The following is a 24,785-nucleotide window of genomic DNA, read 5'->3' on the forward strand; positions in this document are numbered from 1 at the left end:
AACGTAAGCCTCAATGGTTCCAGTCCACAGCCACAGAGCCAGTTCAGCGAGCGTCAGTGGTTCCAGGCCACAGCCACAGAGCCAGTAACGTAAGCCTCAATGGTTCCAGTCCACAGCTGCAGAGTCAGTTCAGTGCTGAAACATCAAATTGCGGAAATAGGGTTAAAAAAAAAGTAAACAAAAACACGTAGATCATGAACTGCAGAGTCCCCAAAACGCAGATCTCATTCTGCGCTGAGGTGAGTGAAGTCCGTGCAGGAGCCTGATGGCTGCAGGACAACAACTGTTCTGGATCCTGGTGGCATGAGGCCCAAGACTCCAGCACCTCCTTCCCGATGGTGGTTGCGAGAAGAGTAGGAAACTGTTCAAACGCAGGCAGACAGTGCTGAACACCTGTTCACTTTCCGCTCTCGTTCCTTGATGATTTTAATCTTGCTTGACGTTTTAATTGGCACAGAGTATGAGATACTAATGGAGTTTACCACAGGTTCCAATTCCACCATCAGACATCAAAGCAACATCCACCCCCAGCGACGGATACCCTGTCCACACCTGCATTGTCGAGAATCTAGTTTGACAGGGGATCGCAAAGGTGCCAGATTGTTAAGTTGGCTCGAAAGTACATCCTTAAAAGAGAAACTATAGGCTGCAGATTGCAGTGATCACAGTTTAGAAGAAGTACATTTAGAAGATGAAGAGTAGTAGTGTTTTTTCTAGTTTTGAGACTTTCTAGTAGTGAAGAGTAGTGAAGCTTTATAAGAAATTGGTGAAACTGCACAGAGTATTATGAATTTTTGGCCCCTTTGGAAGGATTTGCTGGCTTTGGAGAAGATCCAGAAGAGATTCATGAAAATGATCCCTGGAATGAAAGGGTTAATGTATGAGGAGCGATTAATGGCTCTAGGCCTTTATTGTGGAGTTTAGAAGAACGAGGAGGGGGTTGATCTCATTGAAGCCTATCAAATATTAAAAAGCCTATATAGAGTGGATGTGGAGAGGATGTTTCCTATAGTGGGGAAGTCCAAGACCAAAGGACATAGCTTCAGAATCCAAGGACGTTCCTTTAGAATAGAGGTGAGGAGGAATTTCTTTAGCCAGAGGGCGCAGAACTTTTGGAATTCATTGCCACAGATAGCTGTAGAGGCTCAATCATTGGATGCATTTAAAGTGGAGGTTAATAGGTTTTTGATTAGTAAGGACATCAAAAGTTATAGAGAGATTGGGGTTGAGAGGGATAATAAATTATCTATGATGGAATAGCATAGCAGACTCGATGGGCCAAATAGCCTAATTCCGCTTCAATGTCTTATGGTTTACCTCTGTTGTGCACATTTCACCCATCACATTTGATCCCCTACAAGAAAAATCCTTCATCAAGTGATCTTTGTGTTTGAAGTCTGGTCATTTAGCTTAAGATAATTGCTGAATAACAGTGTATTAGCTCAACGTTGTTTATTTTCACAAAGAATGTTATAAGAATGAGATACTGGAATGAAACGTAGTCAATTTTTTTTCAGTTTTTTTTGTGTTGAATTGATGACTTGGAAGTGTCAACCAAATCCAATCATTTGATTACCCAGCATCTAACATTGAAAGGGGGGAAGAGTTTCGAATTACTTCACTGTTGTTTTTGCCTGATCAGCTGAATACTCCCAGCATTTATAATAAAAAGAGCTTCCATGATGGTCAGCAAATGGGCAGAACCAGTAAAAACCTGCAATAATAATTAATTTGATCTGTAATCAGTTTTGTGGATAGTTCTAGCTTTAATTACATTTTTAAGCGGTGCAAAATATTCCTTATCCAGCGTGCTTTGGTCGCTTCAGGAAAATATATGAAAATAACAGCTCAGTATAATGGAATTTTCTATTAAAGATATTTGGAATTAAAAACAAATTGGAAAAATCATTTATATTTTTTCATGTTGTTTTGACCCTCTTTTTTACTTTGATGTAGTAACTAAGTGTTTTAGGTCTGCTTCATTTAGTCACATTAGTTTTAGGCTCTGAGTCTCACCAGCACAGAGTCTTATGGTTGTGCATCACACCAACGACCCTTTTGGTCCACCACATCAGTGCCAACCTTCTGTTCTTGCTCAACATCCAGAATCAAGATGATTTAGGTGTTAATTAATGAATGCACTGAGGGCGGTAGTTTTGTGAATCAGCATGTCAAATAGAAGCACAACTTTACCCTATCAAATAGCACATTTTACATACATCTACAGAAAACCAGGACAGAAGGAAAATTAATCAAAGGCAGCGAAAAAATGAATGTGAGTAGATCCTAAATAAATATCTCCAGAAACATTCTGGTAACCGTTCTCACTCTAAGATGCTGGCCTAGTAGAACTCCCTGCTATTTGGATTGGTGCTATATCTTTTTAGTAATGTTTTAAAATGTTCAATACTTGGAGTAATTCCTTTTGCACAAAATTCAAGATAGTTTATGAACGTTAATTTAATTTTAAATTGATTTTACTTTCGAATGTTTTTCTTTTCTAAAGCAATATTACAGTTTAGTTACTGAATTGCAAATTCTAAAAAAAAATTATGGTTTTACTCATTGGTTTTGAGAATTTGTGTATTTCTACTCATGGTAGCGTAGTGGTTAGCACAATGCTTTATAGTGCAGGTGACCTGGGTTCAATTCCCGCTGCTGCCCGTAAGGAGTTTGTACGCCCTCCCCATGACTGCGTGGGTTTCCTCCGGGTGCTACAGTTTTCCCCCACTGTTCAAAGTCGTACCGGTTGGTAAGTTAATTGGTCATTGTAAATTGTCCTGAGATTAGGCTAGGACTAAATCAGGAATTGCTGGGCAGTGTGGCTTGAGGGACTGGAATCTCAATAAATAAATACTCCTGATAACATTAACATGGAGGTTAGATGGGCTGAAAGGGAAAATGGCAAATAATACAGCGTTATAGTGTGGAATTACACAGTACTTAAGTATCAGTTATCTGATCACGTTTATTAATCTGTTACAGTCATCAGCTGGTACCGTGGATGCTATAATTATGTAAACTTGGCCCCTTTAAAGCCAATGTTTCAGACATCAGAATTGATTGAACCTGCTCTTTGCGCAAAGTATTGTCTTCAAGAAAGGTAAGCATTCTTTCTTACAATTCTCAAGTTGATAATGAACAAACAAAAAAGAATAATAGCTTCACAATAACTGTACTCAAGTCCTCCAAAGACCACTGTCATAAGAACACATCTCACATCACATCCAAAGCAAATCATCCCAATTGATGACAACACTTCAGATTCCTCCCAGTAAGGTTTAGTGAAGGGACTAACTATTTTGTTGTGTAGTCATTGTCCGATTCATATTCCCCTGAGAAGTTTAGTCTGTTAGCGGCAAGTTTGTGTCACCCTCACAGAGCAATATAGCACAGATTCAGGACCCTTGGCCCAACAAATCCATGTGGATCACTGTGCCCACCCAGCTAGACCCTATTTTCTGCATTCGTCCTAAATCACTCTAAACCCTGCCTTTCCAAGCACCTATCCAAGTGCTTAAATTTTTATCATTCTATTTGCCTTAACCTCTATTTCTGGCAGCTTATTCCATATACTCACCACCCTCTGTGTGAAAATGTTGCCCCTCAAGTCTCTTAAATCTTTTCCCTTCACCCTAAATCTGTTCCCCCTAGATCTGATCTCTCCTCACCTGGGGTAAGACTGTTGCCAATCACCTTATCTATGGGTCTCTCATAACTTTAAACATTTCTCTAAGATCGCCACTCATTCTACTACATTCCAAGGAATAAGGACCTAGCCTGGCCAGCCTCTCACTATAATTCATGCCCTCTCGTACTGGCAATAGCCTTTCTAATTTAATCCTGTTCTTCCTATAACAATGTAGCCAAACCTGTGCAGCACTCCAAGTGTTCCCTTGCCTATGCCTTATATAAATGCAATATAAAGATGCACCACCTGTACTGAGTGCCCTGACTGATGAAGGCCCGTGTGTTATACTAAGGAAATTAAAATCTCCCACTGATACAACCCCTTTATTCTTACAACTACGAACAATTTCTCTAAATACTTGCTCCTCAAGTTCCAGCTGACTACTAGTGGTGGGGTTTATAATACTGCCCCACTAGAATGACCTTCTCCTTCTTATTTTTAAGTTTTATCCATATAGTCTTGCAGGATGACCCCCAAAAATGCCATCCATAAGTATTGATGTTGTGTTCTCCCTTGTCTGAAAGGCAAAAACTGCTCCTTACATACATGTACTCTGTCACCCCTGTAGCATCTATATCATGGAGTACTGAACTTCCAGTCCTTACCTCCTCTCAGCCTTGTTTCTGTTACGGCTAATGACATCCCAATTGTTAGAGTAAATCCGTTCTATGAGTTTATCTGCCTTACCTGTGAGCACTAAGATAAATGTAGTTTAAATTAGCATTTCTCTCCTTTTATTTTACTGTGTTCCTGGATATCCTGGTCGCTCATCACCTCTCCCTAGTGTCCTTCTTTCTTCCCTGTTTTCCGTGGTCCACTCTCTGCTCCGATCAGATTCCTTTTACCCTTCCTACCCACCTGGCTTCACCTATCACCTTCTAGCTATCCTCCTTTCCTTCCCCATACCTTTTTAATCTGACATTTTCCCCTTTCCTTTCCAGCCCTGAAGAAGGGATTTGGTCTAAAATGTCAACTGTTTATTCATTTCCATAGATGCTGCCTGACCTGCTGAGCTCCTTCAGCAAGTGTGTGTGTGCTGCTTTGGATTTTGAGCATCTGCAGAATTTCTTGTGTTTATGACTTGCTTCCAGTTTTCTGGGATCTTGGGTTGCTTCGGGGGTCAATGTCAGATATGCAGGCTCCACTACAGGTGAGACAGGATGCTGCAAGTGAGACTGGGGGTTAGTTAGGAGTTGTGTGCTCCTTACATTGATTTTGATGGACTTCCATATTTTCCTGATGAGGAGACACGAATTTCTCAGTATCATTCAGTGTGCTCTCTTTCCACTGAGTCACGTGGGCCAGGAGTTCTCACATGTCAATGAGGATGTTACATGTTTGCATGGATAATTTGAGAACATCAACTAGTGTCAAAAATGGAACTCTTCAAAATATGAATATTGTCATACAGCTCACTCTATATTTTTATTTTTATCTACATTGATTACATCCTTTACCTTTGAAGCTCTCAGAATCTTCAGGTGTGTATTAGCAAATTTTTTCTGTCACAAGTTTATTGAGTTCCTCCCAATTTACTCGGGTGCTCTGGTTTTCTTCCACTCTACAAAAATGTATGGGTTAGTAAGTTAATTCCCTAATTTTACTGCATAATAAATTAAATAGAAGCAGTGTCCTTTCAGCCATTCGTTATCATACCCATCATGCATCGCACTCATCCTGCACCCAACCAGGCCATCTCCTGATCCCCTTACTGTTCAAAGATTTATCACTGATAATTGAATTTACCCATTGACAATATTCAGATAAAGAATTTCTAATGCTTACATACCCTGCATAGCGAAATATCCTCTTATGCTCCCCGCCGCGCCCCCCCCCGGCACTGTCTGTTATCCCAAGATAATGTTCTTTTATTCAATGAGATAATTCTTTTATTACTTTAGAGATAAATGAGTATATTTCAGTCTCCCACAATTTATTCCTGAGCCATCGTCTTTGCTGTTAGGGAAATATTTTGCATGTACTCTGTTTACATTTTCTGATCTTTTCAATGTTTTGGGGTTTGCCACATTTTGAATGTGTTAAGTGTGACTCAGCACAATCAAATACTGTGAATTAACATTTTTATTAATCCAGGTGGCAGAAACTGCACAAGTTCCTGGTACTTGGTCTGCTGGTTCCATAAAATGTGGATTGTTAATTATTTCAAGTGCCCAGTAACCGAATCATTGTTCCCCTGTTTCCCTTTACCACCTAGAACGTCACATTGCTGGGAGCTGCTGTTAGAAATGTTATGTTATGTAGATAATATATAAATAGGGTAAATGCAAGCCGGCTTTTCCCCACTGACGTTGAGTGGGACTACAACTAGAGGTCGTGGGTTAAGGGTGAAAGGTAAAAAGTTTAAGGGGGCACAAGGGGAAACTTCTTCACTCAGAGAATTGTGAGAGTGTGGAACAAGCTGCCAGTGAAAGCGAGTTCAATTTCAATGTTTAAGAGAAGTTTGGATGGATACAAATATAGTAGGGGTACGGATGGCTATGGTCCGGGTGCAGGTCATTGGAACCAGGCAGTTTAAATGGGGCAGCATGCAACAGATGGGCTGAAGGGTTTATTTCTGTGCTGTACTTTTCTATGACTGTCTAATGTAATTGTTTCATCACTGGACCCACTACCACTGAAGAAATCAGTTACTTCATCACCTGAGGACACTGAACCTCTTGTAGTTGCAGCACAGTAAAGAAAGCTGTGCTCAACCTGTGTAAAGATAGTTGGTAAGAATTGGAGCACTGGTTAGCTGTTGATTGAAATTTGTTGGCAGAAGTGTTGATCTAATATCTAAAATAATGACTGCTATTTTTTGGTGTTGATATATGAACCATAGTTTTAATTACTTTATGGGAGTTGACTGAAACACAGTTAGTACAAGTATTGTGGTATAAATACCATTCAAATAAATGTGGGATTTTCTTCTGCCTTTGATGAAGGGAAACCAGAAGTTTGGTGCATTTAGCTGGAAGTTGGAAGTAAGGCAAGTTAACTTTTACTGTGGAAGCTTTGCATTTACCTGTTCATTCCCCTCCATAAATGCTGCCTAACTTGTTCCTCCAGAATTCTATGCGTGTGTGTTTGCATTTAGTATTTTCCTTGGTGCCTCAGGATTGAGAGTTGTTTCCTTACTGTTATTCAGTTCTGTGCAATCTGGGACCCAAGTGGGATCGGGCATACTAGTCATGGTGATTGAGTAGTCAACCTTGTGCAAGAGATTCTTAAAAGTTGGTAGAACATTATACTTAGATAATGAGTCTTTGAAAATTTCTTTGAATCTTTTCCTTAGTCCATTTGACAATCTTTTTGCTGGACTGGCTCTAAATTAGAAGGTCAGTTTCAGGAGTCGGGTATCAGGCATGTGACCAACAGGCCTGTACGATGGAATTGAGTACAATTAGTACCTCAGTAATTGGGCTATTGTCCTCACTTATCCTGCACGATGGAATTGAGTACAGTTAGTACCTCTGTAATTGGGCTATTGTCCTCACTTATCCTGCACGATGGAATTGAGTACAGTTAGTACCTCTGTAATTGGGCTATTGTCCTCACTTATCCTGCACGATGGAATTGAGTACAGTTAGTACCTCAGTAATTGGGCTGTTGTCCTCACTTATCCTGCACGATGGAATTGAGTACAATTAGTACCTCAGTAATTGGGCTATTGTCCTCACTTATCCTGCACGATGGAATTGAGTACAATTAGTACCTCAGTAATTGGGCTGTTGTCCTCACTTATCCTGCACGATGGAATTGAGTACAATTAGTACCTCAGTAATTGGGCTATTGTCCTCACTTATCCTGCACGATGGAATTGAGTACAATTAGTACCTCAGTAATTGGGCTATTGTCCTCACTTATCCTGCACGATGGAATTGAGTACAATTAGTACCTCAGTAATTGGGCTATTGTCCTCACTTATCCTGCACAATGGAATTGAGTACAGTTAGTACCTCTGTAATTGGGCTATTGTCCTCACTTATCCTGCACGATGGAATTGAGTACAGTTAGTACCTCTGTAATTGGGCTATTGTCCTCACTTATCCTGCACGATGGAATTGAGTACAATTAGTACCTCAGTAATTGGGCTGTTGTCCTCACTTATCCTGCACGATGGAATTGAGTACAATTAGTACCTCAGTAATTGGGCTATTGTCCTCACTTATCCTGCACGATGGAATTGAGTACAATTAGTACCTCAGTAATTGGGCTATTGTCCTCACTTATCCTGCACGATGGAATTGAGTACAGTTAGTACCTCAGTAATTGGGCTGTTGTCCTCACTTATCCTGCACGATGGAATTGAGTACAATTAGTACCTCAGTAATTGGGCTGTTGTCCTCACTTATCCTGCACGATGGAATTGAGTACAGTTAGTACCTCAGTAATTGGGCTGTTGTCCTCACTTATCCTGCACGATGGAATTGAGTACAATTAGTACCTCAGTAATTGGGCTGTTGTCCTCACTTATCCTGTTACGGTAGATTAGGAGCAATTGGTGGGCTATGTTTTGGGCTGCCTTCTGTGGTAGTCCACTTAGTCCATTCTCAGAAGTTACTGCTAGCAGATTTGATGTGTTTTCCCCTTGTGGACCTGTATTGTTGGAGAATGGTATTGTATAATGGTGGCGGATTGGTAGAAGACCATTAGCTGCATGCTGTACTGTATGATTTGTTTTGTTCTGTATGTACTTGTTTTAATTGTTATTTTAGTGCAGTATGAGTGAGTTCGTCCGGCTGTGGCTGGTGAAAAGTTCTTGCGTTCTGCATGTCATCTTTTTTTGCCTTGGGTCTGATTTGGAAATGTTTCTTTCTGCCCACCGGGCTTTCGCGTCCTTAGCATTTTAAAAGCTTATATCCAAAAACTGACTTGTATGCTTTAGCCTTATCATTTCAATCCTTTGTGCTTGGATACCACCCTTAAAGAGGTATCAATGACTGGATGGCAAATCATGTGAATACCCTAACATGGAAATCAAACATGTCGTGACAGCACCAGATTATTTCTCACATGCCTCCTACCTTTCATTTGTTTTGCGTGTTTTCAAAAGTGATTTTTTAATTAAGTTGGAGTTTGTGAACAAAATGAAAAAATTCCAAAGTTGTTTATAATTTTTATTAAGCATTCCAACCATCAATAAAGGCATTGTGGAACAAGTTATTTATCCTGTAATTGTAGATGTTATTGCTGAAACAAAATACATATAGTGGTTCTAAATAAAAGACATCTGTTTAGTAAGGGACACAAAGAACATTTCAAGGCTGGCATTGTTCCCACGTTGTATGGGTATTTCTTTTTTTAATCAGGTTTTATCATCAGAGTTCTGTTTCAGCATTTCAATAAGTTTCGGTTACCCTGGAAACTCATACAACTTTATTTGTACCTGACAAACTGTGATGTCTGACAGACACCTGGAGAAACAAAATCAGTGCTTTGCCACAAGTATCCTGTGACTTCAGGACACAATTCTGTTGTGTTTTGATGTTGCAAACAATGAGCAAGTGCATATAAAATGTACCAGGACCAAGTCAATGGTGATACAAAGAAGGAGCACACATTTGAAGCTCTGTCTCAACATGCTGCTTGACATTTGAGAACCCTTTCCCTGAGTCACCAAACTAGACCAATGAGCATACCTGCTACATTTCATTTTCTCAATTTTTGAGTGCCTTCTTTGTCTGTAGAGATTTTGTATGTTTGTTGTCAGGATTCGGTACATCCAAACATACTGTAAAATACATCATTTGCATGAACAACTAACACACACAAGGATGTGCTGGGGGCAGCTAGCAAGTCTTGCCATGTGTTTCGGTGCCAACAGAGCATGCCTGCCATGGTCAGCAGATCAACACAGAACACAAAACAGAGCAAACCAAGCAACAAAGCAGTAACAGTAAAACAAGACAAATTCCTCTTGTATGCATGAAAGCCTCAGCCTTGCCAGTCTGACAACACGACACCTGTCTGTGTCCACGCCACTGGCCTTCGAGCATGGAGAGGAGCCTGTCCTCCGATTCCACACATCCCTGTTCCTAAATCCTAACCTGGCCCCTAACTCATCTCTCCGGCTCAAAACCATCCCTACAAAACTCAAAATCAACCAAGTCTTAGCTAGAACCTCGACAAAGACCGCAGCTCCATGCATTCTTGAGCAGTGGATGTGGACAACACTAACAAAATTGGAATTATAATACTTTTTTAGTTTAATCATTTTGCTATCTGCATCTTGAATATCTTTCACAGTTCTCAGGGGTAAGGAACTCACCAACTGAGAGCAGAAATTCACCTTCAACTCTACATTAAATGATGTCTGTTGTTTCAAAACCTTGTCCCCTACTTTTAGATCCCCTTACTTGGAAAACCTATCTGCATCCACACGATCAATCCCTTTGTAATACTGTATATCATAATAAGATGACCTGACTTTTTTTTTATACATCCAAACTATTCTCTTTTTCTTCGTTTGTCAACCACTTCATTGCAGAGATCAATCCAGTGAACCTTCATTCTTGCACCTCCAATGCAGACATATATACATACCCTTTCATTACAGGAACTATTATTGGATTAATTACAGGAACCGTAAGGTTGGTTGTTTAAGGTTGTCATGCAGGGTGGGGGAATAGTGGGGATAAGCTCCCATGACCTATAAAATGCTCTTAGTGGCATGCATCTCAAATAGCCTCTGACAACCAAGACCAGCTCCTGGCCTTCATGTGTGAGTTAGCTACTAAGCCTGGCAGAACCATTTCTACTGACAAGAGAAGGGGCAAAGGCCTGTTAGTGGCACCTTAAAACCAGCCGCTTTGGGCTGATGAGGCTCCTTTACTGTGGTTGGCAGTTCATCTAGGGGAAGAAAAGCTCTGATTTCAAGCCTTCACTGTCTTGCTGCTGCACCCACTCACGGGGGAGGGTTTGGGAGTAAAGCCCAAGGAAAGATCTGGAGCTGGAGTCCGAAAGGCAGTCGTCCATTGAGTTTAACTCTGACTGGCAACTCCTGCGACGCTGCTGGTGCCAAACTGTACCAGTCTCTGCAGTTCCTTTGGATTCATCACCTGCATGGAGAGGAGAAGCCTGTGCCACAGCACCAGCTTGCTCTCCATATTGTACTGCCCTGGCTTGCGTATCACGTAGACAGCTAAGATGCAACATCCATGGTCAACCTTAACCAATGGAGGGCCTCAAAAATTGGAGACCATTCCGTGTACAGCAATCCTTATGCAATCTCACTAGAATCCTGCCAAGATGAGTCAAAACTTCCCTACTTTTACACATCCTACCCCTTGCAATAAAAGCCAAAGTCCATTAACTTTATTAATTAAGTGCATAGATGCATATTATTTTAATGTGCTTCATGCATGAGAACACCTAGATTCCTTCATAGTTCAATGTTTTATTGTCTCACAATATTTATATAATAATTTGCTTTCTCATTCTTCCTTCTAATGTGGATAACTTCATACTATTTTCCCACATGTTCCATCTGCCAGCCACTGCATATTCACTTTGCCTACATAAATCCAGTTGCAGACTGAGTCAGACAACCTGCTAACCCACCTGTTCTTACATTATCGTCAAATCGTCTTGGTTCCTTTCTTCCAAGTCATCAGTATAGGTGTGGTATAGTTGGGGTCCCAACAGTGATTCCTGTGACACCTAACTAGTTACTGACCACCAATGCAAAACTGATCAATGTATTGAGTCTCTATTGTTATTGGTTAGTTAACCAGTCTCCCATCCAAAGTAAAAGAATGTGAAAATATTGTTAATCAGATATAAAAAGACAAACTGCTGGGAAAGCTCAGCAGGTCAGATTATGTCTTCGGAAAGATAAACAGTGGTCTGGTCTGGGTCTCTTCATCAGTGCTGTAAAGTTAACCAAGTTAATCAATGGTTCAATTTAGTTTTTCAATTTTCTATATAGCAAAGAAACTGACGGAGTTGCAAGGTTTGAGATCGGTTATGTAAAATTGAACTGCATAAGAAGTTTCTCCTTTCAGAGGATAGCAAATTTGCAAAGACATAGATGGAAATGGAAGGTAGATCATTGGAAGTGCAGACAATAAATTTTTGAAAGAGTGATGAATTGAAGATTGTGGGGAATTGGCATGGAAGGGGTGTCAAAGGCAGCATTGATCAGCCGTGTTTGCATTGAATCGCAGGGCAGGTGTGGCCTGCTGGCCTACTGCTGTTCCTATTTCTTGTGTTCTTGTAGCAGGGCAAGGGAATTTCACAGGTGAGGTTAAATTGAAGGTTTCAAAGGTACATTTAGTGTCAGAGAAATGTATACAATACACATCCTGAAATGCTTTTTCTTTGCAACCATCCACAAAAACAGAGGAATGTCCCCAAAGAATGAATGATAGAACCCCACAAGTTCCCCCCAGCTCCTCTCCCTCCCACGCATAAGCAGCAGCAAGCAATGATACCTCCTCCCCCCACCAGCAAAAAAAGAGCATCGGCACCCACCACCGAGCACTCAAGCGTGCATCAAAGACACAGACTTGCAGTACTCCAAAGACTTCTCGTTCATCTGGTATTCGGCATACCACAGGCTCTCTCTCTCCTTAATAAGGGAGAAAGAGGTGTCTCTGTTTCACAGCGAGAGGGGAGATGTAATGAACAACTCGCTGGTTTATGATGTTAAAAGTCTGTTGCGTCGCTTTTTCTGAGCTCTGTGCCTAAAGATCTCAGGTCTCCGGGCACACAGCCTTACATCTTCCGACTCCCACAACACACCGATCTCCTGACCTGTGGTGTCCCACCGGCACCCCCCCAACATCTCCAGAGCCACGAAATCTCGGCTCTCCATAGGCAAGCAAAGCTCTTAGGCCGTGCCTTGGTGTTCCAAATAATGGCCAGTCGTGAAAGCCCTAGAGCAGGTCCTATTCCTGCAAAGAACCGTAGTCAGCGTGTAACTCCAGATCAGGGTCTTCAAAAGAACCCTGAAGGGGAAAAACAGAGATATTAAAGATAGAAATAAAGCTGTTTCCGAAGATGCAAGCAAAGGAGTTGCCGTTAGGCACCATTGATTCTTCTAAGTTCCTCTTCCTTGTTCCTAAATAATTGAGTAGTTAATATAAAATGGAAGATCCTGGACCTGAAGCTCTTTCTCCAGATCTTGCCTGACTTGCTGAGCATTTCCAACATTTTCTATTTTCGTTCTCCTATCCAGGCAAGTGTTTTGGCTGTAATTCTTCGTCTCTTTGCATGTGCAATTTGTGGCACCATTTCAAAAGCCATCTGAAAATCAAAGTATACTACATTAACTGACTCTTGCTACATCATCAAAGTACTCCAGAAAATATTTGTCTGTGCTTGTTATTTAATGATGGTTAAAATGTTCTTCTAATTTTCTATAACTTTATGAAAATAGATTCCAGCATTTTGCTCATGACAGATGTTCGGCTGACTGGTTTAATTGATCTGTTCCCTGATACCTCTGACCCCACTTGATTGAGTAGTTGTTATGCATTTAGAGTCTTTGAGTCATACAGCCAAGCTGTCCACGATGACCAATATTTTCATGAAAGCCTGTTCCACTTGCCCATGTTGGGCCTATATTACTATAAACCTTTCCAATCCATGTAACTCTTTAAGTGACTTTTAAATGTAGTTACTGTAGCTGCCTCGACCCCTTCCCCAGCAGCTCATTCCACATACAAATTGCCCTCTAGCTGAAGAATTGCCACTCAGGTTCCTATTAAATCTCTCCCCTTTCCCCCTAAGCTTATGTCTTCCAGTTCTTGATTCCTCAACCCTGTGAGCATTCACTTTTTCTATGCCCTTTATGATTTTATATACCACTTTAAGCATATCCTTACTTTCCTAAGTTCCAATGAATAAATTCCCAGCCTGCTCAACCTCTTTCCATAACTCAGTTCCTCAATCTCAGCAACATCTGCATAAATTTCCTCTGCATCCTTCCTAGCTTAATTATTCTATTCTACAGCAGGATGACCAAAACTGAATACAGTAGCTGAAATGCGGTCTCACCGATGTATGGTACAACTGCAACATAATGTTCCAAGCCTCTGAGACATTAGCTTTCATCAGTCATGGAACTGTACAAAACCATTCTTCAACATCTGGCATACATGTGACACCAATTTCAGAGAACCACATATTTGTAGTCCTAGGCCCCACTATTCTATAATATTTACCTAGGCCCTGACTATTCACTGTGAAAGTCCTACCTTTACTTGTCTTCCCAAAATGCAACACCATGCACCTATCTGAATTAAACTCTGTTTGTCGTTTCTTGACCCACATACCCAACTGAACAAAATCATTCTGTAAATCCTGATAAGCATTTGTACAGTCGATATCACTTATTTTATAGTCACTAACTAACTGGTCACTTCCTTTAAGACTCTAGATTGCGAGCCATCAGGTCGAGGAGACTTATAGGCATTTTATCCGCAGTTTGCTTTTTAAATTGCTCCTTTTTTGTGACTATTTCATTATATTTCAGAATTAGAATCAGATTTATTACCACTGACATATGACAAGAAATGTATTGTTTTGTGGCGGTAGCACAGAGCAAAGTCATTAAAATACTATATTTTAAAAAAATAAGCATATAGGCAAAAAGGGATTGTTCATGGGTTCACAGGCCACTCAGAACTCTGATGACAGAGAGGAAGAAGCTGTCATTGAAGCATTGTGAGTGATTATGATTATTAGAATTGCAGCTTTAGGTTGGGAGATTAGTTTACGCTCTACTTGTAAGACAAGAAACTCATTGTCTCTTTGCTAATAAGCTACGTGTAAGCACATTAGGGAAGGTTTGATCTTGATAGGGAACAGTATAAGGATTGCCTCTCCTTCAGTAGGAGTGCCCAAAATGCCTTGTGTTAATTTTCACATCTGCTTCAACAAAGCAGATTCAAGATGATGATGTTCCCTTCTTAAAAGACAGAGCTCATCTTATGATCTCCTGAAACTCTGCAGTTCATTGAATTACATTCTTCTTAGGGTCTTAGAAGGATACAGCATGGAAAGGGGCCCACCAAATCCAAACTAATCAGCAAATGTCAGCAAACACCGTTTACACAAATCGACACTTACCTATTTTATTCTTCCCCCATTCCCGTCATCTCTCCCAAATTCGACCATTCATCTGTATTTCTGATATCATTTTGGTCAGTGGGTTTTTCAGTAAGATGCAAAAGGCTCCTTTCCTCATGCTTTTAATAAAACATTGTTTATTGTCAGTGGAAAGAAAAATTCCTGTCAGGTTTCTTTGACTAAAAGTAAAATAAACATAAGTAATCAATTTTGTGACACTAGCATTTTATTCAGTCACCATTCAATTTCAGTTTTGTTGAAATAGTGAACTTTTAATGAACTTCTAGTGAACTCAAATTTTAATGCTTCTGACCATCTCATGGCTACAGCTTTTCTAACATCCCAAATGCTGTTTTTGAATGTCAGACACATTACCATCAAATGACACCACGCTGTCAGTTACTTTAGTCCTTGCCCTATGCTGGACATCCCCAGTCAGATCGCATTGCCATACAGTCTTGCAAACTTTCCCCACCATTTCCCATTTGCTTCAAATATTCCTTACTTTCTTTTAAGTAATCTGATGGTCTTTTTCTCAACAATTCCTGTGGAAAAAGCATTCTATACACTAATATATGTATCAAGAATTTTTTGATGAACTTCTGCCCCTCTTCTTTATTCTCAATTTAAACTTCCCAGCCATTCAATTCCTTGCCAAATTTTGAATGCAAATCTATTAGTGATTCTAATTAAATGAATAGTCTACAAGAAGGCTAGATACTGCAAAAGGACGTGATTGATTGTGTACATCTTCTAATTGCACGCTCACTGGTAAAGTACAGGAATGTTGATCTTTAGGATAAGACCATAACATATATTGTAGAAGCAGAATTAGGCCAATTGGCCCGTTGAGTCTGCAATGCCATTTCATTGTGGCTGATCCATTTTCCCTCTCAACCCCAATCTTCAGCCTTCTCCCCATATCCCTTTATGCCCTGACTAATCAAGAATCTATCTACTTCAGCCTTAAATATACATAAAGACTTGGACTTCACAGCTGCGTGTGGCAACGAATTCCACAGATTCACCATTCTCTGGCTAAAAAATTCTTCCTCATCTCCATTCTAAAATGACGCCCCTCTATTCTGAGGCTGTGTCCCCTGGTCTTAGGCTCCCCCACTATAGGAAACATTGTCACCATATCCACTCTATCCAGGTCTTTCAACATTTGATAGGTTTCAATGAGGTCACCCCTCATTCTTCAGAATTCTAGTGAGTAGAGACCCAGAGCCAGTAAACGCTCCTCATATGACAAGCCTTTCAATCCCGGAATCATTTTTGCGAACCTCCTTTGAACCCTCTCCAATGTCAGCACAACCTTTCTTAGACAGTGGGCCCAAAACTGCTCACAATACTCCAAGTGAGGCCTCACCAGTGCTTTACAAAGCCTCAGCATTATATCCTTGTTTTTATATTCTTGTCCTTTCGAAATGAATGCCAAAATTGCATTTGCCTTCCTCACCACCAACTCAACCTACAAATTAACCTTTAGGGAATCCTGCACAAGGTCTCCCAAGTCCCTTTGCATCTCAGATTTTTAATTTTCTCTCCATTTAGAAAATAGTCTACTCTTATTTTTTTCTACAGAAGTGCAGGACCATACACTTCCCGGCACTGTAATCCATCTGCTATTTCTATGTCCATTCTCCTAATCTGTCTAAGTCCTTCTGTAGCCTCTCTACTTCCTCAGAACTATCTGCCCCTCCGCCCTGCTTCTCGGCAGTGTTTTTACAAAATGGGTGACCCCAGTCATTATCAATACTCTTCGGAGCCTGGCATCAGCAGAACCAGGACTTGTGATATGTATCAGCTGCTCAAATAACCATCCACCACCTGCTCCCATGGCTTCAGGTGACCCTGACTGGGGTGGGGGGTTGCGGGGGGAGGGGTGGTAAGCGGGTACCACACCTTGCCCAAAGGTGACCTACAGGCTAGCGGAAGGAAGGAGTGCCGTACACCTCCTTTGATTGAGATGTAGAACATCTCCACCCTGACAACAACTTTCAATTCCCTACCCTGATCCCCTCATTTTTACTAGTCCTGATGAAGGGTCTTGGCCCAAAACGTCAACTGTTCATCCCCTTCCATTGATGCTGTCTAACACACTGATCTCCTCCAGTGTTTTGTGTGCGTTGCTTTGGAAATGTCGACTAGAATGTTAGCTGGCTGCATGTCAGGAACAGGGTGTGAGTAGTAGAGGGTTGCTGTACACAGTGGGAAAAAATGGGAATTGTCATTGAACAAGGATCAGTATTGTGGCCACTGTACATATTTATGGAAATAGTGTAGAGCTTTAAATCAAAATAGAATTTAAGTTTGTAGTTGATACTAAATTCGTGGTGTATAGCATGTTTAGGAGGATGAAACAACTTGAAGGAAGATAAGTAGCAGAATTAACAAATAATTGTACAAATGAAATATATTTGTAGTAAATGCAGGGTAGTACGTTTTAGTATGAAGCATAGGGAGGTTATTTATAATTTGGAAGATGAGAATCTTGCTGAGGTAGAGGAAAAACGTGATTTCAGAGCACAAGTATATTATATGGTTACAGAGAGATGAAATACAGAAGCACATCAGAGGATTGTTCCAATATCACCCTGTATTTTTATGAACTCAAACTCTCATTTTGCCCATTGATTTAATTTACAACTTCTGATTGCATTGATTAATTCATATGAATTATTCTGATTTTTAGATTATTATCAGTAGACAGAGTCCAGTAGTGTTTATAACCATAAAACTGGGAGATAGATTTTTGGCACGCCTTCCAAGCAGAAGTCTGGAGTTGTGAAACCCATTTTACCCGATTTATTTATTTTTTGCTTATGCTGAAATCCAGTGAAATGCGTCATCTACAATTAATACCTTGAATGAAAGAGGCAGATTAATCATCACAATTTTTCTTCAATAACCTTTGTTCCTTAATAAAACCAAAAGTGGTGATATTTGCTGAATGTTCAACTCATTCACAAATTCTGAGATAATTGATGAGTATGCATATGCAGGCAGTATTACCTGGACAAAGTTCAGCCTTAGATTGTTATATTCATGCCACATAAATGCCAGACAAAGATTATCTCCAATAAAAAGTCCAACAAGACTCTGGATAGGGATTCCAGGACTCTAGTTACTAATTCAGTAATTTAACCCCCTGCGTCGTCACCATTGTACATTTGACTGGCTGCATACTCTTCCAATAGCTAACTAGCTCTTCAGTTTGACGAAGGCTATAAAACCAGTTTTAAATTTAATTTGAGGTTTTGTTATTAACTTTAACAGGAACCACGTACATTCAAGTTTCCATCTGTCAAATTTCCATCTGCTCCTTCCCTACTTCTTGAATCAGTGCTTTGGCAAAACCATCCAAATGCCCAGAAAGCCAATATATTGCAGCTAAGGGCTTGCATCCTCTCTGGTACTATAGTTGGTGGAGGTGCCATCCCAAGGTGGCAATAGAAAGTTTGTCCAGCTGGTAGATAGTATCACCAGATTCATCTCCCTTTGGTTCAAGAGCCTGATGGTTGAGGGGTAATAACTGTTCCCTAATCCAGTGCTGTGAGTCCTGAAATTCTTGTACCTTCTTCTTGATAGCGGAAGCGTGAAGAGAGCCTGTCCGGGGATGATGGCTACTGCTTTCCTGTGGCAATATTTTGTGTAGATGTACCCAATGGTGGGAATGGACTGGGCCGTATCCAGTATTTTGTAGGATTTTCCATTCAAAGGCATTAATGTTTCCGTACCTGACTGTGATGCAGCCAATCAATATACTCTTCACTGCACATCTATAGAAGTTTGACAAAGTTTTAGTTGTTTTGCCGAATCTTCACAGACTCCGAAGGAAATAGAGGGGCTGCTATGCTTTCTTCGTAATTGCACTTACGTGCTGGGATCATGACAGAACCTCTGAAATAATAGCACTGAGGAATTTAACATTGCTGACCCTCTCTACATCTGATCCTCCGATGAGGACTGGTTCATGGACCTCTAGTTTCTCCTCCTGAAGTCAATAATCAAGCCGTTGGTCTTGCTGACATTGAGTAAGTGGATATTGTTGTGCCAGATATGCAATCTCCCTCCTGTAGGCTGATTCGTCACCACCTTCGATTCAGCCTAAACAGTGGTGTTGTTGGCAAACTTGAATATGGCATTGGAGCTGTGCTTAGCCACACGGTCGTAAGTGTAAAGTGAGTAAAGCAGGACGCTAAGCACACAGACTTGTGGTGCACATGTGCTGATAGAGATTGTGTTGCCAATCCAAACTGACTGGGGTGTACGTGAGGAAATCAACCCGCTTCCCCAGGAGATAATGAGGCCAAAGTCTTGAAGCTTATTGAATGGTTTTGAGGAGGTGATGGTATTGAATGCTGAGCTGTAGTCAATAAAGAGCATCCTGGTGAATGTATCTTCACTGTCCAGATGTTTCAGGTTTAAGTGAAGAGCCAACAAAATGGCATCTGCTGTTGACCTGTTGTGATGGTAGACAAATCCCTCAGTCATTCCAAGTCATTCCTCAGGCAGAAATTGATATGTTTTATGAACATCATTTCAAAATATTCCGTGACAGTGGAAGTAAGTGCTACTGGACGATGTTCATTACCACATTGTTCTTGGGCACCGGTATGATTGAAGCCTGCTTGAAGCAGATGGCTACCTTAGACTGCTGAAGTGAGAGGTTAAAAATGTTACTAAACACTCCTCTCAACTGATTAATCCAGGTCTTCTGTACTTGACCATGTGCACAGTCTGGGCCAGGTGCTTTCTGTGGGTTCACCCTCCTGTAGGATGCTCTCACATCAGCCTCAGAGACTGAATCACATGGTCATTTTGAGTGGTGGGAGTTCGTGAAGGTGCCTCCATGTCGTGTTGGTCAAACAAGCATAAAAGGCATTGGGAGCTTTGTTGTCATAAACGTTGCTTGGTTTTACTTTGTAGGAGGGAAAACATACAAGCCCTGCCACAGCTGTCGTGCATCCTCCTATGTTTCAAGTTTGGTCTGGAATTACCAATTCGCATGTGAGATGGTTTTCCCAAGGTCACGCCTGGAACTCTTGTACTTTTCTTGGTTGCAAGACCTTAACTCCACCAATCTAGCTTTCAGCAGAGTGCGGATCTCTTGGTTCTGCATGTCATTTAAAACTTTTGACAGACTTCTGTTGACGCAGAATGGAGACTATCTTGACTGATTGCACCATGGCCAGTTACGCCTGTTATGGAAACACCAATGCTCATGAACAGAAAAGCCTAAAAAAGTAGCGGACACAGCCCAGTTCATCATAGGAAAAGCCCTCCCTATCATTGAGCACATCTACAAGGAGCAGGATCCATCACCAAGCACCCTCCCCATCCGGGCAGAGACCAAGGACTGCACCAGTGGTGAGGTCAAGGGGGGCAGAGGAATGCTTACAGGGCTGCTCTGAATCAGTGGACTGGCCAATATTCAGGGACTCATTCGTCTTTGAATCTGAATAAATATGTCATAGTTGTCACTGGCTTCATCAAGACTTCTGTGGATGAGTGAGTGCCATCAAGATTTGTGTGGATGAGCGTGTGCCCTCAAGTGCATATTGTACATACCCAAACCAAAGCCGTGGATGAACCAGGAGATCTGTAATTTGCCGAGGCTAGATCTGTGGCATTAAAGACTAGTGATCTAGAACTATAAAAAATTCAGGTCTGACCTATGGAAGGCTATTTTAAGAGTGAAAACCAATTCTGATTGAAGTTGGACACAGAATTGAATTCATGTCAGCTCAGGCAGGGTTTGTAGGCCACTACTTTGTACAAGGTAAAACCCAACATGTCTGTGATGCTTCACTCCCAGATAAGCTCAATGCCTTTAATGCACACATTGAAAGGGAGAAACCCTGCGGCATCTGGTTACCCTGTGATTTCTGTTTTGGCGGCCAGTGTCAGAACATCATTCAAGAGGGTGAACTCTCACAAGGCATCAGGTGGTGGTGTACCTGGTAGGGCACTGAAAACCTGTGCCAACCAACTGGGAGGAGTGTTCAAGGACATCTTCAATCTCTCACTGCTGCAGTTGGAGGTTCCCACTTGCTTCAGGAGGACAACAGTCATACCAGTATCCAAGAAGTGCAAGGTGAGCTGCCCCAATGTCTATCACACAGTTGCACTCATGACTACTGTGATGACATGCTTCGAGAAGTTAGTCACGGCCAGCATCACCTCACTCCTAAACAAGGACCTGGTCCTGCTGCAATATGCCTATTGCCACAATAGATCTCCAGCAGATGCCATCTCACTGGCTCTCCACCCTGCCTTGGATCAGCTGGACAATAGCAGTACCTACATCAGGCTGCTTTTTATTGATTACAGCTCAGAGTTCAACACCGCCATTCCCTCAATATTAATCAACAAGCTCCAAAACCTGTGGGCCTCGGTACCTCCCTCTGCAAATGGATCGATGACTTCCTCATTAGGAGACCATAGTCAGTGCAGATCAGAAATAACATTTCCTCCTCACTGTCAATCAGCTCAAGGATGCGTGCTTTGCCCACTGCTCTACTCCCTCTACACCCATGACTGGCTGTTTCTTTGCCTTGTATTTTCTCTTTTACAAAGTGAGATTCCAGTTCATTTTTCATTGTGTAAAATGAGCAGAAATGTGCAGCAGAAATGCCAGTAATGCTCAAATGCCATCTATAAATTTGCCAATGACACAACTATTATTGGCAGATTTTCAGAGGTGATGAGGAGGCGTACGGGAGTGAGATAGATCAGCTGATTGAGTGGTACTGCAGTAGCAAACTTGCACTCAATATCAGCAAGCCCAAGGGATTGATTGTGGATTTCAGGAAGGGGAAGTCAAGGGAACATGTACCAGTCCTTATTGAGGGATCAGAAGTGGAAAGGGTGAGCAGTTACAAGTTCTTGAGTGTCAATGACTCTGAAGATCTATCCTAGTCCCAACATATAAATGCAATTACAAACAAGGTGTGAAAGTGACTATATTTCTTTAGGAGTGTGAGGTGATTTGGTATGTCATAAAAACTCTAAAATTTCTACAGATGTACCATGGAGAGCATGTTAACTAGTTACATCACCATCTGGAATGGAGGGTTATTGCACAGAATTGGAACAAGCTGCAGAAAGTTGCAAATTCAGCCAGCTCCATCATTGGTCTCCCCAGCATTGAGAACATCTTCAAAAGGAGATGGTTCAAAAAGGTGAATCCATTACTCCGACCCCTGATCACCCAGGACATGCCTCTTCTCATTGTTGTCATCAAGGAGGAGGTACAGGTGCCTGAAAACACATACTCAACATCTTCTTTCCCTCTGCTATCAGATTTCTAAATGGACAATGAACCTATGTACACTAGTTCACTATGTATCTTTGCTCTCATTTTGCTCTACTTATACAATTTAGTTTATAATATATATATCTTATTATAATTTATAGTTTTTTAAAATTATATCTTACGCTGTACTGCTGCCGCGAACCAGCAAATTTGACAACATATGACAGTGACATTTATCCTTACTCTATTTCTGATTCTGATTCCGCCCAGGCCATGCTCTGTTCTCTCTGCTGGCATCAGGAGCCTTCGGTCCCACACCACCAGGTTTAGGAATCATTACCCTACAACCACCAGTCTCCTAAACTAGCAGAGATAATGTCATCACCTCAACACTGAACTGATTCCACCACCACAAGATGTATGTCTTGTCATCTGTGATTATTTGGACATGGGGCATATGACTCACTTTCAAATATTCTACAACTCATGTTCTCAATATTATTTATTTATTATTATTACTTTTTGTATTTACACAGTTTGCCTTCTCTTACATATTATTTTATTTCTGTCCACCTTCATTTGTATGTAGCTTCTTATTGATTTTATTGTGTTTCCTTCTATCTACTGTGAATGACTTGAAGGGGATGAAATCTTGGGTAGTATACAGTGATGTTTCTGTATTCTGCTAATAAATGTACTTTGAAGCATTGCTGTCTGTGGATCTACAGTCCTTCAGTATGTCATCTTCTTGCAGATGCCTAGCTGCTGCTGTTACTGCTGTTTCCCAGAGTGTGCAGCTTGGTGAACAGAAATATTTTTGGGATTAACATATAGGTTTTTTATTTTATTGCTGCATTCAATGTGACAAATGACATAAACTTTCTAATTATGTCAATCAAAATATATTTGTGAATTTTTCACATAAAAATCGCAAGTTTCTTTTGTGAACATCCAGACTTGAACCCCAACCTCTTCCTTTTGCCCATTCTCACAAATTCCAATTTCAGTCCTTTAAACCTCTTGAATTCTCAAAAATTTGTCCACTCATGTACCCTTCCTTTCACTTCCCAAGTGCATTGTTCACCAAAGGGCTTTAATATTTACCATTTACTATCATAAGTTTATTTATTGAGAAGACAATGGAAACTTAAATCAACTGGATGGTGCAATAGTTAGCCAAAGTACATCATCACATTCATGCTGCAGTATTAAGATAAAGATTCATTGTATCTACAGCAACCCAGAATGCTTCATTACACTGATACTGGTTGCTATAGCCGAATCATGAATAAGAAGGTAGATATGGCATATCTACCAGACATCATGACAAAGTGTCTGATCTACACCCCTTCACTGTATATCTTATCATCCATGATTATCTAGACATGGGACATATGACTGTCATCTGTTTAAAAAAAAGGTAGTTTATCATTATCAGTTGAAGTGGAGGGTATTAGAGAACAAAAACCAAACACTACAGATGCTTGAAATGTGAAATAATTTCTTGAAACAGTCAGCAGGTCAGGCAACACCTTTTGAAAGAGAAGTGATTTAGGAAGGTTAAGGAAACAAACTTGAGATTTTTATGTGAAAAATGCACAAATATATTTTGATTGACATAATTAAAAAGTTTATGTCATTTATCACATTGAAGGATTTTGTTCATTGATATTGTTTGACCAAACCATACAATCACTCTTTGTGCAGCTACCGAATGGACAACTACATACTGTACATTTGACTAAGTAAAAGTAAAAGAACTTTTTTGCTAGAAAATTGAACCATGATGATGAAAGGTTCAATTAAAATATTAATTAATTTTCTTTTGATTTTCACTAATTTCATGTACATTCTGGCAGTGATAAGCAACATAATTTTCTTCATGCTAAAATAAAGTTAATGTGTGTTAAATAAAATCATTCCAGAACGTTTCTATTTATGAAGAATTTAATGTGCTTGCAAAGTAATATGCTCTGAATAAGAATAATTATTTCTGTTTTTTATAAATCTGATATGAATAGAAGAATAGAATTTGAAAATTAAAGCATCATTTCAGAAACATTCCTTCCACAATTTTTCTATTAAATATTGTCTTTACAATTTTTTCAAGCATCATTTAATCTTTTTTCTTCCAGTTGTATTCAGTCCTTATTTCAGGGAACCATGAAGATTTAGAAAAATCACTGCTTACTGAAAACTGAAGCAAACAGTATTTTAAATGAAATTTTGCAACACTAGGCTAAAATAACAAGAAGTATGTTAGATAATACACAAATTCTCTGAGAAAAACAGGGCCTGTGGTAGTTATTATTTAATTGTCTCTTTATGTTATTTGCAGCTTTGGTTTAACTGTGCTTTTAAGTGAGACTGACTGTTTCTGCACTAATGAATCCAAAGCATTCTGGACCTTAAGTAGCTACAATTCTGTTCTCAGCAATGATAATTTGCTGAATGGCAGCTTATCTGGAAGAGGCAACCTTACCACAAGAGAGAATTTCTCCTTCAGCACAGGATGCATAAGCAGGTGAGATGGTTGATACAATATGACTTCCTGAGATCTGTTGTTTTTTTCTTGTGATGTTGTGCATCATTGATGTCACTAGTGCATTTCATGCACAGACCAAGACCATAAGGTGAGAAATTTTTAATCTCTTTTAATGTTATGTAATATAAATCTTTCTGTGCGGCATCAGAAGTGTGACTGATGAATGGATCTAAGAACTCGAATAAATACAATGATGCTGGCTGTTTTTT

The 24,785-nt window shown here is 40.4% G+C and overlaps 1 protein-coding gene across 9 annotated transcripts in view; it reads left to right on the forward strand.

Moving 5' to 3' along the window:
• The window catches only part of LOC140195372 (polycystin-1-like protein 1), a 241,758-nt gene that overhangs the window by 18,155 nt on the left and 198,818 nt on the right, over positions 1-24,785 (forward strand). For all 9 annotated transcript variants that reach the window (XR_011885446.1, XR_011885445.1, XM_072253568.1 and 6 more), the window contains exons 2-3: positions 2,986-3,103; positions 24,370-24,555. Coding sequence is in view for 7 of the 9 variants with exons in the window: in XM_072253568.1 (XP_072109669.1) it covers positions 2,986-3,103; positions 24,370-24,555 (304 nt within the window). In the remaining 2 variants the exon portion in view is untranslated. The remainder of the gene's footprint in view (positions 1-2,985; positions 3,104-24,369; positions 24,556-24,785) is intronic.

The sequence above is a fragment of the Mobula birostris genome, chromosome 3 (assembly GCF_030028105.1).
Source record: "Mobula birostris isolate sMobBir1 chromosome 3, sMobBir1.hap1, whole genome shotgun sequence".
Classification (NCBI taxonomy): Eukaryota; Metazoa; Chordata; class Chondrichthyes; order Myliobatiformes; family Myliobatidae; genus Mobula; species Mobula birostris.